Consider the following 15,045-nt stretch of genomic DNA (forward strand, 5'->3'; position numbering starts at 1 on the left):
GGAAGAAGACAGTAGTCACATAAAGAGAAGGATGTGTCAAAGACAGATTACTGGGTTTCGTACTCGCTAATAATTAAGAGGCAACTGAAATTTTTAAAAAACCCAATGTACAGAATGAATTTCACTGAACTGTGTTTTTATGTTATGTCCAGTTTTTACTCAAGTTGCTATAATGAAACATAAACCTTACTATTACACTTATATTCCCTCCTTTCTAATACTGAGATTCATGTAATTGAGTTTCATCCCTTTTGACACTTAGGGGCTTCAGCATGAAAACTGAAGCTGAATCACGACACCAGTCTCTGTAGAGCTACCTTTTTTTCTCTCTTCTCCTTGGACCCAATTACACATCTCAGTTTTAGGTGTGTCTTTTACATACCATTTTACATTTCATTTGAGATGAAAGTCATCTCAAATCCTTTCAAGTGACAGATAGATGTACAAATAATTCTTAAAGTTTTTCTTCCTTGTAATGAAATTTTGTATTATACTGTTAAGTAACAATTTCTGCCCCTGGGCATGCATAGATGCGGAAAAATTAACTTGATGTCCCATATGATGTTTAAACCCAAAATCTGAACACAAATGAAAAGATGCTATAGTATATTTAATTAATAATACATGACAATAAAACAGCTTTAGCTTCAGGTGCTGGGGGAAAGTCAGTGTTTCCAGAAAATACTAACACATTTCAGTACACCACAGAGGAAGTTAAGTGAGGCCACTGAGACTACAATAAATTCCCTTATCCTTTCCACACCCTGGATAACTTGCTTCTTGACTGAGAAGGAGCATCCCTGCTTTCATTCCACTGCTCTAAGGGTTACCAAAAGACACCTAAATGAAATCTCTTTTCTGTTTCTACTTCTATTTCATATTGTAGCAAGTACCATTCCAGCTTATACAAAAAGACAATGTTCTCTTTAGATTTTTGCAGTAAGTCATAACCTTGAGATAAAAGAGGGATTCAAGCAAATCTACCATTTGATACACAAGGCTCAACCACCTAATTTGTCACTTTAGTACCAATATGGCTATATGAAATCACAAACAAAAATTACCTGAAGGATTAGAAAAATCCAACATGCTGGTGGTAGGCTGCAGGAGATCAGGGCTGCTGGATGAGAGTGTTCCAGGAATAGGCATTATAGCCAGACTGTGCCTGCAGTGCCTTGTTCCTACAATGCTGTCGTCTTGTGATTGGCTCAGGCCTCCGTCACTTCAAAATAATGGCACAAAAAGTATTTGAGAATTCTGAATGGCAAACGTTTCTTTCCTCTGTATACTGAGGCATAATAAGACCAATTCAAAGTGGTGACTTAAAAAATTATATAGATCTATTACAGCAATTAAAAAAATAGGACAACTATAATAATGAAGACACTCAAAATTTACTTACACTAAAAATTTAACTTATACATCTAAGTAATTCTACTACACCATAAAAAAAGTCATACTGAGTTTCTGTTGGTTTTGGTAGAGAAATTAAGCCTGAATGTTTCGGGAGCCTTTAGGATCATCCAGTTTTGGTGGACACTAATATATGTATCCAACAATGTATAACCACACCATAGCAAAGTTTGCAATTTCAGCATAATAGGTTTGTGATCTTCTGGGCAAAGGACTGTTGGGTTATCTAAACCTAAACCAAAAAAACCCAGCAGCTTGTAGAAAACAAAGGGGCCAGGTCCAAGTGACAAAGAGAAGTCTTTAAACATATGAACAACCTGAGAACTGCCCAAACCAGTGAAAATGTGGAAAAGATAACAGGAAGATGGAAAACAGAAGAGCAGTGAACACTGGGTACACATGACAAGTAGAAAGAAGAAAGAGAGGACCACAAATCAAAATAGAGGAAAAAGAATTTTACAGTCTTTTTTTTTTTAAAGACTTTATTTATTTGACAGAGAGAGACACAGCGAGAGAGGGAACACAAGCAGGGGGAGTGGGAGAGGGAGACGCAGGCTTCCCGCAGAGCAGGGAACCCGATGCAGGGCTCGATCTCAGGACCCTGGGATCATGACCTGAGCTGAAGGCACACGCTTAACAACTGAGCCACCCAGGCGCCCCAGAATTTTACAGTCTTTTAAGTTTATTCTAAGGACGCGTTATTTCTTGTGTGATATCTCAAGTCTAATTATTTGGCTATTCTCTAGATGAGAACATCAAAACCACAGCAGAAAGCAAGCCATCTAAAGTTAATTCCCTCAAAGGTTTCAAAAATATCAATTAAATGGCCATATTTAAGCAAACAGAACACCCCTCTTTTAAACTACACTACTTTAAAGGTTGAGAAGCCAGCCCCCAACTCAGCAGGGGTGTGGGACGCGAGATCCAATCTGTGGCTTCCTGCCTGGCTCCAGAGGGTACAGCAACCTCCTAGGCCTGTGTTCTAGGCTTCTGAGAAAGCATAGGACAAGCAAGGCCTGCCACAGTGCACCTGTACCTTCTCAGGCCCCAGAGAGGCTCTGGGCTTGAAGACCGGGAAAGAGGGAAGGGAGTGTCTTCCTCACTTGGGAAGTCAGCATAAGGCCTAGCAAGGCCACCCTGACTCCACACCCCAGAATTTCATTCATTACAGATAATAGCTGCATTACTGCCAAATGACCTTATAATAACCCTGTGCACCTTTGAAAAGATTTATGGTTTTGAATCACTGCTTTTAATAACATTTGTTATATTTAAGTTATACTTAATGAGAAAAATACTTTCAAGTTGTTACACAGGCAGCTCTAAATCCATCTAAGAGAAAAAATTAAAAGAAACTTAACTCTGTCATTTAAACTTTAGAGATCCCAGAAAGTCCTACAAAACATAGGATAAATGAAGCAGTCCTATACAAACATAGGACAGCAATGAAAAAGATTTCCATTAGCATCAATGACCAAAACACCGTTTATTTCTAAGGGTTAAACCAATCCTTTAGGTTAACATTAATTCTCATCTGTTTTATTCAATGTAGTATTCTACCCAGTTACCTGTTACACATACAGAGGTATCAAAGAACACTTACCTGTTACCATGGAACGGATTAAATGAGTAGTAGGGGATACATCCAGAATATGTTAGGAGAAAAAAAAATAGGACTTAGGCAGATTAGGAAACTATGCCAGATGAAGTGCGGAGGACAGTTAAATAAACAGCTAAAGGACGGCTAACAGCCACACAAGGAAGACAGAGCTAGGACAAGCAAGGCTGCAGAGGAGTGAGGGGAAAGCATGAAGACATGGAAGGGAACAAAAGTAAGTGCTTTAAGAGCCAGCTATGCATATAAACTTGGGCTATTAGCTATGTGACCTCAAGGAAATTTCTTTGTTTATGGACCTTAGTTTCCTCATCTAAAAATGTGACTATTTCTCCCCCAGGGCTGCCTTAAGGATTAAATCAGGTTATGGAGGTGAATATTTTGGCACAGAGGAAAATACAATTCCAATTTTTAAGAAGACAGTAAAGTACTTTTACTAAAATTAAGAAAGAACAGTACAAACCTAGAAAGGATTTTAAGCAATTCGTATTGAAAAACAGAGAAAGCAGGGTGGATATAACAGGCACTACAGAAACAGGAAGTATTTACCTGGGGAGAGAAGGCAGTCTAATCTGACAGAAATAAGGCTAAGGAAATATATTATCTGATAAGGAATTTGTGCTCATGTTAAATTGGTTCCTTATAATTTGCTGTGCATTGCTAAAGATCAAAGCTAAATGTTTTAAGGTTAGATATGAGAACAAAAGGCAGGCGGCTTTCACAGAAACTGTACTTAAGAGCTTTGTAAGTAATCTGCAACAATTTAAATTATATGGAAAATACTTTTAAATATAACAGGCTTTCTAATTTAACAGACTTTTGAAAACAAATCTGCCTATTTTTGAACACAGAGGGTCAAGTAACTGAATCCAAAGAAGCAAACTGTTAAAAAGCTTAGCCCATCCTATTAATAATCGCAGTAGAAGCAACTTTAACAATGTTAAAAAGTTGTAATTTCCTATTAAAGGGAACTGGCTGTATTAGTTGCATTAAGATGGAATTCACTACGGAGACTAAGAAAAGTGCACGAAACACTACAAGTCCTTATCTCTCTTACTGATATTATTTACCATTACCTCTGCTTTTTAATAAGCAGAGACTGTACAGATATAATACTGTAAAGCTGGTTACAAATTCATGGTAATTGAGGTGTGAGCATGTGTAAATGAAAACTACACTAATGTTACGTACAACTCATGCTATGACACGAATGAAACAGTATCTAATTAGCAAAATATCCATGCTTTTTTGGAAGCTGAATTGATAAAGCCCATTGCAAATAATTATGTCATTTCTTACCAAAACAGTCTCCTGAGATGATGATGCAGTAACAGAAACAAGATAGTTTTGAAAAATTCCTCAATAATTCCCCAACACTAAATTTACTTAGAATAAAATTGTATTTTAGTTTCACATTATGAAACTAAAAAGGCTATGTAAATATCAATATGCAAATAAAAAATAATTCCAATATTAAAGCAAACAGAGTATGCTGACAAAAGATGGTGAGAAAAAGTAATTTCTGATAAGCAAACAAGACAGTCTACTTCTGGGACTGTTACAAAGAATAATATGAAGCTGTTACTTAGGCAATTTGTGATTAAAAAAACTAAAAGCTGAGTGATTTAAAAAAATAGGACATCAGATTTCCTAAATGTGAAATATTCTCAAGTCAATAAATACCCATTTCTGTCTTTCACAGAGGTTATTAAAATTAATAAATTTTTTTCCACTTGTAATTTTCAGAATAATTTTATTTTAAAATTATGTTACAGTTAGGGATTTGGGGAATTATCTATTCTTATCTCAACTATTTGTTCCTTCCTTCCTTTCATAATTCTTTTGCCTATCTGACAGATGTAGATATTCTTCCTTCCAGTATTTCTATGAATGAGTGCTGCAAAAGGCAGAGACCAAGCACCCCTTCCAAAGAGCCTGACACACAGGAGACTGTCAGGTTTGTGGGATTAAATTCATTAAAGTTTTTTTCTCACTTCAAAAATATTCAAAGTAGAAAAATTTAAAAATACCATGAACAAGCAAGGAAAAGAAAATTACGTGTACCACAACACCCTAGAGAAAATCACAATCAACATTTTTTCTTCTAGTTACTTTTACAGAATATAGCACAATCTATTTAACTACTCCCTTATTATAGCTGGGCATCTAGGGTATTTCCTTTTTTGTTTCATTATAGATAATACTACTCATAGTAGTATTATCTGTATATAAATCTTCACCTAATTATTAGAAATGGAATTAATGACTCAAAGGTATGAACATTTTTAAAACTCTCAATAAAAAAATGCCCAAATGCTTTATGGAAAGGTTACATCATTTCATATTTCCACAGCTGTCTGAGCTATCTATCTGATGTTATCAATTGGGGCCCTGACTATTCTCTTGTCAATCTATGATGAAACAAAAGGTACCCTGTTTTAAGAATAAATTGTGTATCCTGGGTTACTATTGATGCAGCACAGATGATTCATGTTCTCTGCCTATTTTTCCATTGAAGTTTCAGTGATTTTTTATCTATTAAGTTACCTGAAAGTGCCAAGAAATAGATACATTCATTCTCAAAACCGCTAAGCAACCAGTTTGACAAATCAGTTCTTTACGCAAAACAGGTTCCAGCAGAAAACCTTTATGATTTCTATTAAAATAACCTGTTGGTTTTTGGGTTTGCTTTTTTGGCATTTATATGTCTGAAATTATTAGCATTTTACTTTACTGAAACACATTTAGAAGAGATAGTTTAATATTAACTTCTGAAGTGCAGTTTTTTATTAATGTTTTGCATTCATAGCCAAGTCTCCTACTGGCACAAGAAACTCAATACATCACTAAATGAAAAAAAAATTCCCTTCTTAGTTAACTATTTCTACTAGATCTTTCATTTTAGGGGTACCAATATAAAGAAATAATGCTTGAAAATACTCAAATGACTGCTCCTGGCTACATTAATTTCCATGTCTCCCACTGTAACCAAAGAGAGAATCCAAGCGTAAAACCAGTTCCCACTCCCTGAAGGAGATACTATGGAGATGAGTTAGCTGCCTGAAACTTGAATATAGCTGGTTGGAATCTGACTCTAAAAAGCTATAGTCAGTTACAATCACTATTCTCTGGTTCTAGAGAACACATGTCACAATTATGCCACTGTTCAAAAATGAAAACCAGTTAAAGGAGATATATGTATTCTACACCAAATCTACCAGGGTTTCCAGCAATGGAACTCAGGGCATTACCTCCCGAGAATTCCCTTTGCGAACTCTTTTCTGCCTTCTGGTCCTCCATTCAATTCCCTTTTGCTCATTGCCTTCCTGCAGACTTCTGGTCATCCAAAACTGTCTGCCATCTTTACACTGTGAGCTAGCCCCACTTCTATTCTCCTTAATTCTCACTTATGAGAGTAAGACTTTTCTTACAGTGTTTGCTGTCCTGCTGTCATACTACAGTATGCTCAATATTAAAAGAACTTCAGCCATTTTAAAATTATTTTTATAAAACTACTTGCCTCAAGGAGAGCAGTCACTAAGAAACAATGAGCAGTAGACTTTGTAGAAATGAGTGACATTAAGAACAAAGCTCAGGATGTGTCAATTCTCTGTGAGCCCCAAATTAAATGAAGAACAAATGTGTTTCCTGACTGGAAGTAAGAACTCAAAAAGAAGAGCATTTTCTGATCAGGCAATCTTAGAGATTTTGAACTTTAAAAAAGTTGAGAGTTGACCTTTACCTATTTCCAAGTTGCCTTCTAATAGTGTCCCTGCTATTACTACTACACTGTGCTGCACATTCAACCCCAAACCACCAAATACAACTAACAGAGCTTCTATGGCTCCCTCCTATGACATGATTAAGTCTATATCTTTAGCATAATATTCAAAGTCCTTCATAACGTAGCACTTACCTAACTCTCCTGCTTCATCTCCAGATGTACACACACAAATATACTCTACCTAACCTACCAAGCTTGTTCCTTCTGCCTTTGTATGTATCAAAACATTTATCACTCTGTAATGTCTGCTTTCCCTATTTAGATCATCAACTCTTGGGAGAACAAGAAACTTGCTCTATCTTTGTACAGTTCTACATTTGGACACTGTGTCTAGTGTATAGTAAGTGTGTGGAAAATAAAGGGTTCGTGATATGAATTCCTTAGAGGTAGGGGCTACCTCTTTTCAGCTCTATAATTATCACTGGGCATAGTGCTAGGAAGCATCAGGAGCCAAATAAATATTCTCTTTGAGTACGTTTTGCGTGAATATTTTTTTTCCTTCATTCACTGTCTTAAATTATTCAACAAATATTGAGTGCCTATATGTGCTAAGTACTGAACTTGACTAGAACTTTTGTAATTGGCTTTAAGAAGTAGATAATGTAAAATAAATAGATATAATATATGCTAGACTCTTTCCCAGTCATGGCACTTCAGTGAACTGATTTCCTAAGTATTTTACAGACCTCAATTTACATTTAAAATCTCAAAGTTTCATTCAGTTTTGGTGACATCTCAATTTAGAAATAGGAACAGATTTGATTAAAAAGGTCATTTAGAATTCAGGAAGGAATAAATAGTACAGTAAGAGAAAGATGATTTAGAAGACAAAAAAACTAGTATCAGCAAATGTATCCCCAAGATGTCCAAATTTATAGATCAAAGGACTGAAATCAGACCAAAAACACACAAGAAAAGATTTCATAAGATAAAAGGGCAGTCTTTCCTAAAATTCAAAACAAAGCTACTGGAAAAACATATAATCTAGCACTGGTAACGTCACAGAAACGATGGAAAGATACTGAGAATTTATTTTCTTATTTATGGGTTACTTACAGATTGTATGATGCACTGGTTGTATAAAAACCAAAACTGACCCCAAATTCCCTTCCCCCAAATAAAATTTTACAGGCAATAGGAAAAGGCCTACATGAGAGGGATTAGTGTTACCTACCTAAACAGTTTTGGAGGTAAGATACTAAACCGTGTTTTATCCAAAATTTTCCTGATTTTGTTTCTTCCACCTGAAACAGTGTTTGCTTTTATTTTCTTATTTCCTTTCTCCTGTGATGTGTGTTCAATATCTCCTGGTACATCCTGGATTGAATGGCGATTACTTTTTTTTTCAGCAATTTTAGGAATATGAGGAATACCAGATTTTTCTTGTTCAGTCCTACTAAGTAACTCTTTGAACACTGTGGAAATAAATAGATAAACTTGTCATTTCTTTTCTTCTCATTAGCAAGATTTTATAGGAACAACAAATTTGAAAGATAAACAGTCACTTTCTACTACTTGGCCTTGCAGACTCATTCATTAAACATTATGAAATTTATACCCTTCCTTCATCAGCCATATCCACTTGTCTCTTCAGTTTTTTAAGATTTTAAGTAATCTCTATACCCAACGTGGGGTTCAAACCCATGACCCTGAGATCAAGAGTCATGTGCTCTACCAAATGAGTCAGCCAGGCACCCCTAAGAATATATTCCAATTTTTCAAAAAGTAGGCTTCATGTCCAGCTTGGGGTTTGAACTCATGACCCTGAGAATAAAGAGTTGCATGCTCTACCAAGTGAGCCAGTGAGGTACCCCTCTCTTCAGTTTTTATAACTAACCATACTTCTGATATCATCCAAAAGTGGTAAAAAGTCACTGGCAAAAATGGAACGGAAGTGGGCAGGTAGCATGTTTGGAAAGTCCAGGGCTTCCTACTTACCAATAATTGCTATGTAATAATAATAAGCAATAAAACTGCTAATCAACTCAGACTTTATAGAAACAAGTATTTAGACTTTATTATTTACATGTTATTCCTTATCATAATATATAACATTTGAGATGAGATAGAAGTACTGCAGTCAGGTTCAGTTTTGTAAAATTTAGCCAATAAAAAAAAAATAGTTTGGCTGGACCTGTTTTTACCAGAGATGAAAAGTACTAAATTTAATAATAAATGACAATTTCCTCAAGATCACATTTATGAGCATTCTGTCACTGTTTACTCAGCTAAGAAACATTCACTACAGTGGTTTGAAGCAAACAACATATCATCCTTAGGGAACTTCATGTTAACGGGAAAACTGATGAATTATTTCATCCTTAAGGAAAAGTGAAAGCACATTGGAAGAATTGCCTGTCTCACAATCTCTTTGCCTAGATCAGATTTTTCACCTTGTGAGAGGGGCTATACCTCCTTGGGATCAGGTGAAAAAAAGACTAATCTGTGTAAGACTTTGTATCTAGTAACTACATAACCAGTATAATTAGTAATTAGCGTGACCTTTTCCAGTTAGAATAACCTATATTACCTATGTTTCATTAACTAATGTCATGAAAAAATTTTTTGGTTGTTTTAAATATGTATTCTTAAATAAGATCAACTACTGGGGGGGGGGGGGACAAAAAACCTAAAAAAATAAATGCTAACACAGAAAGTAACCGCTTCCTAAAGACTCATGGTGTCTGGGAGGGTCTGAATCAAAGATAAATGAAGCTATATATTCTTGAACATGCTTGTCTTCAGAAGGTTTGGCTTTGAGTAGTACTACTTGGTACCTTTATTGAAGAAAAGCTGTAAATTATATAAATGCGCCCACTGAAAACAGAGAACTGTGATCTTTTTTTGTTGTTCTGGGGATAACAGTTTCCTTCAACGTCAAAGGAGTTACAAGTAAGATTCCAAAAGACAAAGGCTTAAAAATTAATGCATTACAACATAAAATAGCTTGGTATTCAGTTGTAAAAGTGGACCATCTTGAAAGTTTCAACCAGGATGATATATTACACCAAAGCATACTGAAAGTTTATGAAAAGCACATTTTTTGCCTTCAAAATAATGGGAAATCTTTAGGAGTCACCTTTTAAAGATATTTTGCTTGATTAAAAAGCAATAAATTCCTTTTACTTTCCTTTGAAAATTATGCTTTATTTTAAGCCATGTGGTAAAGGTAAAAATGCCTTTTTGAGCTAAAATCGATATGCAGTCATGCAAAAAAATATTTACTGACCTATGAAGAACATATGTCAGGCAGATTTCCCCTGTTGTAGAACAGGAAGTCTAAGATACACGGTACAGAAAGAACATAAGCTAAAGGATTAAGGTAGCAGGAAAGGGAAAATCCTCCCTAATTAAGTCACTGTGTAAGAAGAGTTCAGTAAGGTGAGTAGATTTTAACTAGGCAAAGGGAAGGGAAGGAGGAATGATGCTAGGTAGAGGAAATCTCAAGTTCCAAGTCCCTGTTGCAAAAGGAAACTTAAAGAAAATTAAGATGACTAGGGAACAAAGTAGACAAGGGGCCTAAAAATGCTATGGTGAGGTGTCTGAATTTTCTATGAAGAGCAACAGGAAATCTTTAAATGGGCTGCAGATATTCCTGCCTGTGGTGTACATAAGGCAACTCAAGAGCGTACAAAAGAGTTTATATTCTCGCTGGAGTTGTGTATGTAATTATAAATAAAACTGTAGAGATTTAATTTATAGATGAAGAGAAAAATAGTGAATTTTAAAAATTACTTAAGATTCAGGACAAAAATAGAAGGTGAGTAAATGTAATTACAATGTCACTAAAGAGCAATATTAAATATATGAATCAGAAATGAAGGTGCCCAATAATCATAAATCTGATTAAAGATTAAAAATTTCTCAGTCTCTACATATATGTATGTACGTTTACACACTTACACACACACACACAATCAATCAAAACAAACCACAAGCATAAAAAGTCAAAAGACAACTTGGGGAAATATTTGTTACCTTTAAGACTAAAAAGCTACTGTGCTTTTTTTATAACACATTCAAACAAATCAATGAAAAATAAAAAACTCAATATAAAAATGGAAAATGAAAAGACTTTGTGAAAAACACATGGTAACATGTAAAAAAGGTGCTCAACTTCTCTCATCATGAAATATGCATCACTGATGGATTCCCTGGGGAATTCTACCAAACATTCAAAGAAGAAATAATACCTATTCTACTGAAGCTGTTTCAAAAAATAGAAACAGAAGGAAAGCTTCCAGACTCATTCTATGAGGCCAGCATTACCTTAATCCCCCAACCAGGCAAAGACCCCATCAAAAAAGAGAATTTCAGACCGATATCCCTGATGAATATGGATTCTAAAATCCTCAACCAAATCCTAGCTAATAGGATCCAACAATACACTAAAAGGATCATCCACTACGACCAAGTGGGATTTATCCCTGGGATGCAAGGGTGGTTCAACATTCGCAAATCAATGTGATAGAACACATTAATAAGAGGAGAGAGAAGAACCATATGGTCCTCTCAATTGATGCAGAAAAAGCATTTGACAAAATACAGCATCCTTTCCTGATTAAAACTCTTCAGAGTACAGGGATGGAGGGAACATTCCTCAAGTTCATAAAATCCATCTATGAAAAACCCACAGCGAATACCATCCTCAATGGGGAAAAGCTGAGAGCCTTTCCCTTAAGATCAGGAACATAACAAGGATGTCCACTCTCACCACTATTGTTCAACATAGTACTAGAAGTCCTAGCAACAGCAATCAGACAACATAAAGAAATAAAAGGTATTCAAATTGGCAAAGAAGTCGTCAAACTCTCTCTCTTCGCAGATGACATGATACTTTATGGGGAAAACCCAAAAGACTCCACCCCCAAATTACTAGAACTCATACAGCAATTCAGTAATGTGGCAGGCTACAAAATCAATGCACAGAAATCAGTTGCTTTCTTATACACTAACAATGCAACTGTAGAAAGAGAAATGAGAGAAACAATTCTATTTACAATAGCATCAAAAACCATAAGATACCTTGGAATAAACCTAACCAAAGAGGTAAAGGATCTAGACTCTAGGAACTACAGACACTCATGAAAGAAATTGAAGAAGACACAAAAAGATGGAAAAACATTCCATGCTCATGGATCAGAAGAATAAACATTGTTAAAATGTCTATGCTACCCAGAGCAATCTATACCTTCAACGCCATCCCAATCAAAATTCCAATGACATTTTTCAAAGTGCTGGAACAAACAATCCTAAAATTTGTATGGAATCAGAAAACACCCCGAATCGCCAAGGAAATGTTGAAAAAGAAAAACAGAGCCAGGGACATCACACTACCCGATTTCAAGCTATATTACAAAGCAGTGATCACCAAGACAGCATGGCACAAAAACAGACATAAGGACCAATGGAACAGAATAGAGAGCTCAGATTTGGACCCTCACTCTATGGTCAAATAATCTTTGACAAAGGAGGAAAAAATATGCAATGGAAAAAAGCCTCTTCAATAAATGGTGATGGGAAAATTGGACAGCTATACACAGAAGAATGAAACTTGACCATTCTCTAACATCACACACAAAAATAAACTCAAAACGATGAAAGACCACAATATGAGACAGGAATCCATCAAAATCCTAGAGGAGAACATAGGCAGTAACCTCTTTGACACTGGCCACAGCAACTTCTTTCAAGATACATCTCCAAAGGCTAGTGAAACAAAAGCAAAAATGAACTTTTGGGACTTTATCAAGATAAAAAGCTTCTGCACAGCAAAGGAAACAGTCAACAAAGTGGTAACCCACAGAATGGGAGAAGATATTTGCAAATGACACTACAGATAAAGGGCTGGTATCCAAGATCTCTAAAGAACTTCTCAAACTCAACACCCAAAAAGCAAATAATCAAGTCAAAAAATGGGCAGAAGACATGAACAGACACTTCTCCAAAGAAGACATACAAATGGCTAACAGACACATGAAAAAATGTTCATCATTAGCCCTCAGGGAAATTCAAATCAAAACCACACTGAGACACCACCTTACACCGTAAGAATGGCAAAAACTGACAAGGCAAGAAACGACAAATGTTGGAGAGGTTGTGGAGAAAGGGGAGCCCTCTTACACTGTTGGTGGGAATGTAAGTTGGTACAGTCACTTTGGAAAACAGTGTGGAGATTCCTCAAAAAATTAAAAATAGAGCTACCCTATGACCCAGCAATTGCACTACTTGGCATTTACCCCAAAGACACAGATGTAGTGAAAATGGCCATATGCACCCCAATGTTCATAGCAGCAATGTCCGCGATAGCCAAACTGTGGAAAGAGGCGAGATGCCCTTCAACAGATGAACGGATAAAGAAGATGTGTTCCATATATACAATGGAATATTACTCAGCCATCAGAAAGGATGAATACCCAACTTTTACACCAACATGGATGGGACTGGAGGGGATTATGGTAAGTGAAATAAGTCAAGCAGAGAAAGTCAATTATCATATGGTTTCACTTATTTGTAGAACATAAGGAATAGCATGGAGGACATTAGGAGAAGGAAGGGAGAAAGGAAGGAGGGAAAATCGGAGGGAGAGACGAACCATGAGAGACTATGGACTCTGAGAAACAAACTGAGGGTTTTAGAGGGGAGGGGGGTGGGGGATGGGTCAGCCCGGTGATGGGTACTAAGGAGGGCACGTACTGCATGGAGCACTGGGTGTTGTACGAAAACAATGAATCGTGGATCACTGCATCAAAAAGTGGTGATGTATTATATGGTGACAAACATAATAAAATTAAATTAAATTAAAAGATGTGCATCAATAACCATAAAGTTGATTATACCCACTGCAGAGTCATTCTTATACAATGGTAAATAAAAGTATGTGTAGATTGGGATAAACTTTTGGAAAGTCAAAGTGCAGTACTGTCAAAATTAATTCCACTATGAGAAATTTATCTTACAGGTATATCTACATAAGCATAAAAGTACAAAAGATTTTTATTTCAACACTATAAATAGCAAAAACTGGAAACAACCTAAAACACCCATCAATATCACATTAGCTCAACAGATTATAGTAATACTGCAATAGATTTCTATTCAACAATTCACAAGAAATAAATCTTTATCAAGTCCTGTGCAAAGATCCAGAATACTATACACAGTAGGGTCCACTGTATACCTTTCTTTAATGTTTTAATTTTCAAAACATACACATGTATTACTTTTATTAAAACATTAAAATGCTAATAATTATCTGAGTGGTGAGATTTTTCAAAGATGTCAGAAAGCTGTGAAAGCTAAGAGGAACAGATGAGGTAAAAGTCCAAGGCAAGAACATGGTCAACTGAGATTGCCTGTTGTTTTCTTCTCTAAACACGAAGTGGCAATGAGGTAGAGGGGCTCTACTAGAGGAAAAATAATTTCTAAGGGCTTCAAGTACTGGCCTAAAAACTGGAATACAAAGAAGCCCCAAAGCAGTGCTGCCTTCCTCCATGGGACATAACTACTCTTAAAACAATGCAGGAGGGGCGCCTGGGTGGCTCAGTTGGTTAAGCGACTGCCTTCGGCTCAGGTCATGATCCTGGAGTCCCGGGATCGAGTCCCGCATCGGGCTCCCTGCTCGGCAGGGAGTCTGCTTCTCCCTCTGACCCTCCCCCCTCTCATGTGCTCTCTATATCTCATTCTCTCTCTCAAATAAATATATAAAAACAAAAAACAAAAAACAAAAACAAAAAAAAAAAAAAAAACAATGCAGGAGGCTGGGGACTGGTTGGAAATTTTGTATAGTCTCACGGTACTTAGGAGACAAAGTCACACAACAGGGATGGATGTGCAACAAACACATGACGTATTTACCTGCTTGGGGAGGGAGGCTCAAAAGCAAAGCTCAAAATTTCTGAAGGGCTGAACTTAAACAAAAAAAAGACAAAAAGCCACCAGACTCTGAACCAAAAGCCATGCCTTAGGTAGAGATTGGGGGTGAGGGTACCAGGACAAGGCTGACAAAGCAGAGTACAATTTCCCACAATCTCTCTGAGCTCAGAGACAAAGTTCCATTAGAGATGGGGCCTGCATCAAGCACATGACAAATCTCACTCTCAGTTTGAAACCTGGATACATTTTAAGTAATTTTGTAACCCAGCCTCACCCAGCCCAATTCCCCTTACCTTCCTTATATGCTTAACCAGAGGAAATGGCAAATCCTTTCTATGAAAAAATATTTTCCTACTTG

General features: G+C 36.3%; 1 protein-coding gene across 12 annotated transcripts in view; it reads right to left on the reverse strand.

Annotated features, from left to right (window-relative positions):
- RAPGEF6 (Rap guanine nucleotide exchange factor 6) overlaps nucleotides 1-15,045 on the reverse strand; it is a 209,555-nt gene that overhangs the window by 63,094 nt on the left and 131,416 nt on the right. For all 12 annotated transcript variants that reach the window (XM_028103455.2, XM_028103454.2, XM_088023257.1 and 9 more), the window contains 2 exons: nucleotides 7,987-8,227; nucleotides 1,065-1,222 (listed from right to left, as the gene is read on the reverse strand). In XM_028103455.2, the coding sequence (XP_027959256.1) occupies nucleotides 1,065-1,222; nucleotides 7,987-8,227 (399 nt within the window). The remainder of the gene's footprint in view (nucleotides 1-1,064; nucleotides 1,223-7,986; nucleotides 8,228-15,045) is intronic.

Source organism: Eumetopias jubatus, unplaced genomic scaffold (genome assembly GCF_037043125.1).
Source record: "Eumetopias jubatus isolate StellerSeaLion01/CBP00866 unplaced genomic scaffold, mEumJub1_p1.0 scaffold_5, whole genome shotgun sequence".
In the NCBI taxonomy this organism is placed as follows: Eukaryota; Metazoa; Chordata; class Mammalia; order Carnivora; family Otariidae; genus Eumetopias; species Eumetopias jubatus.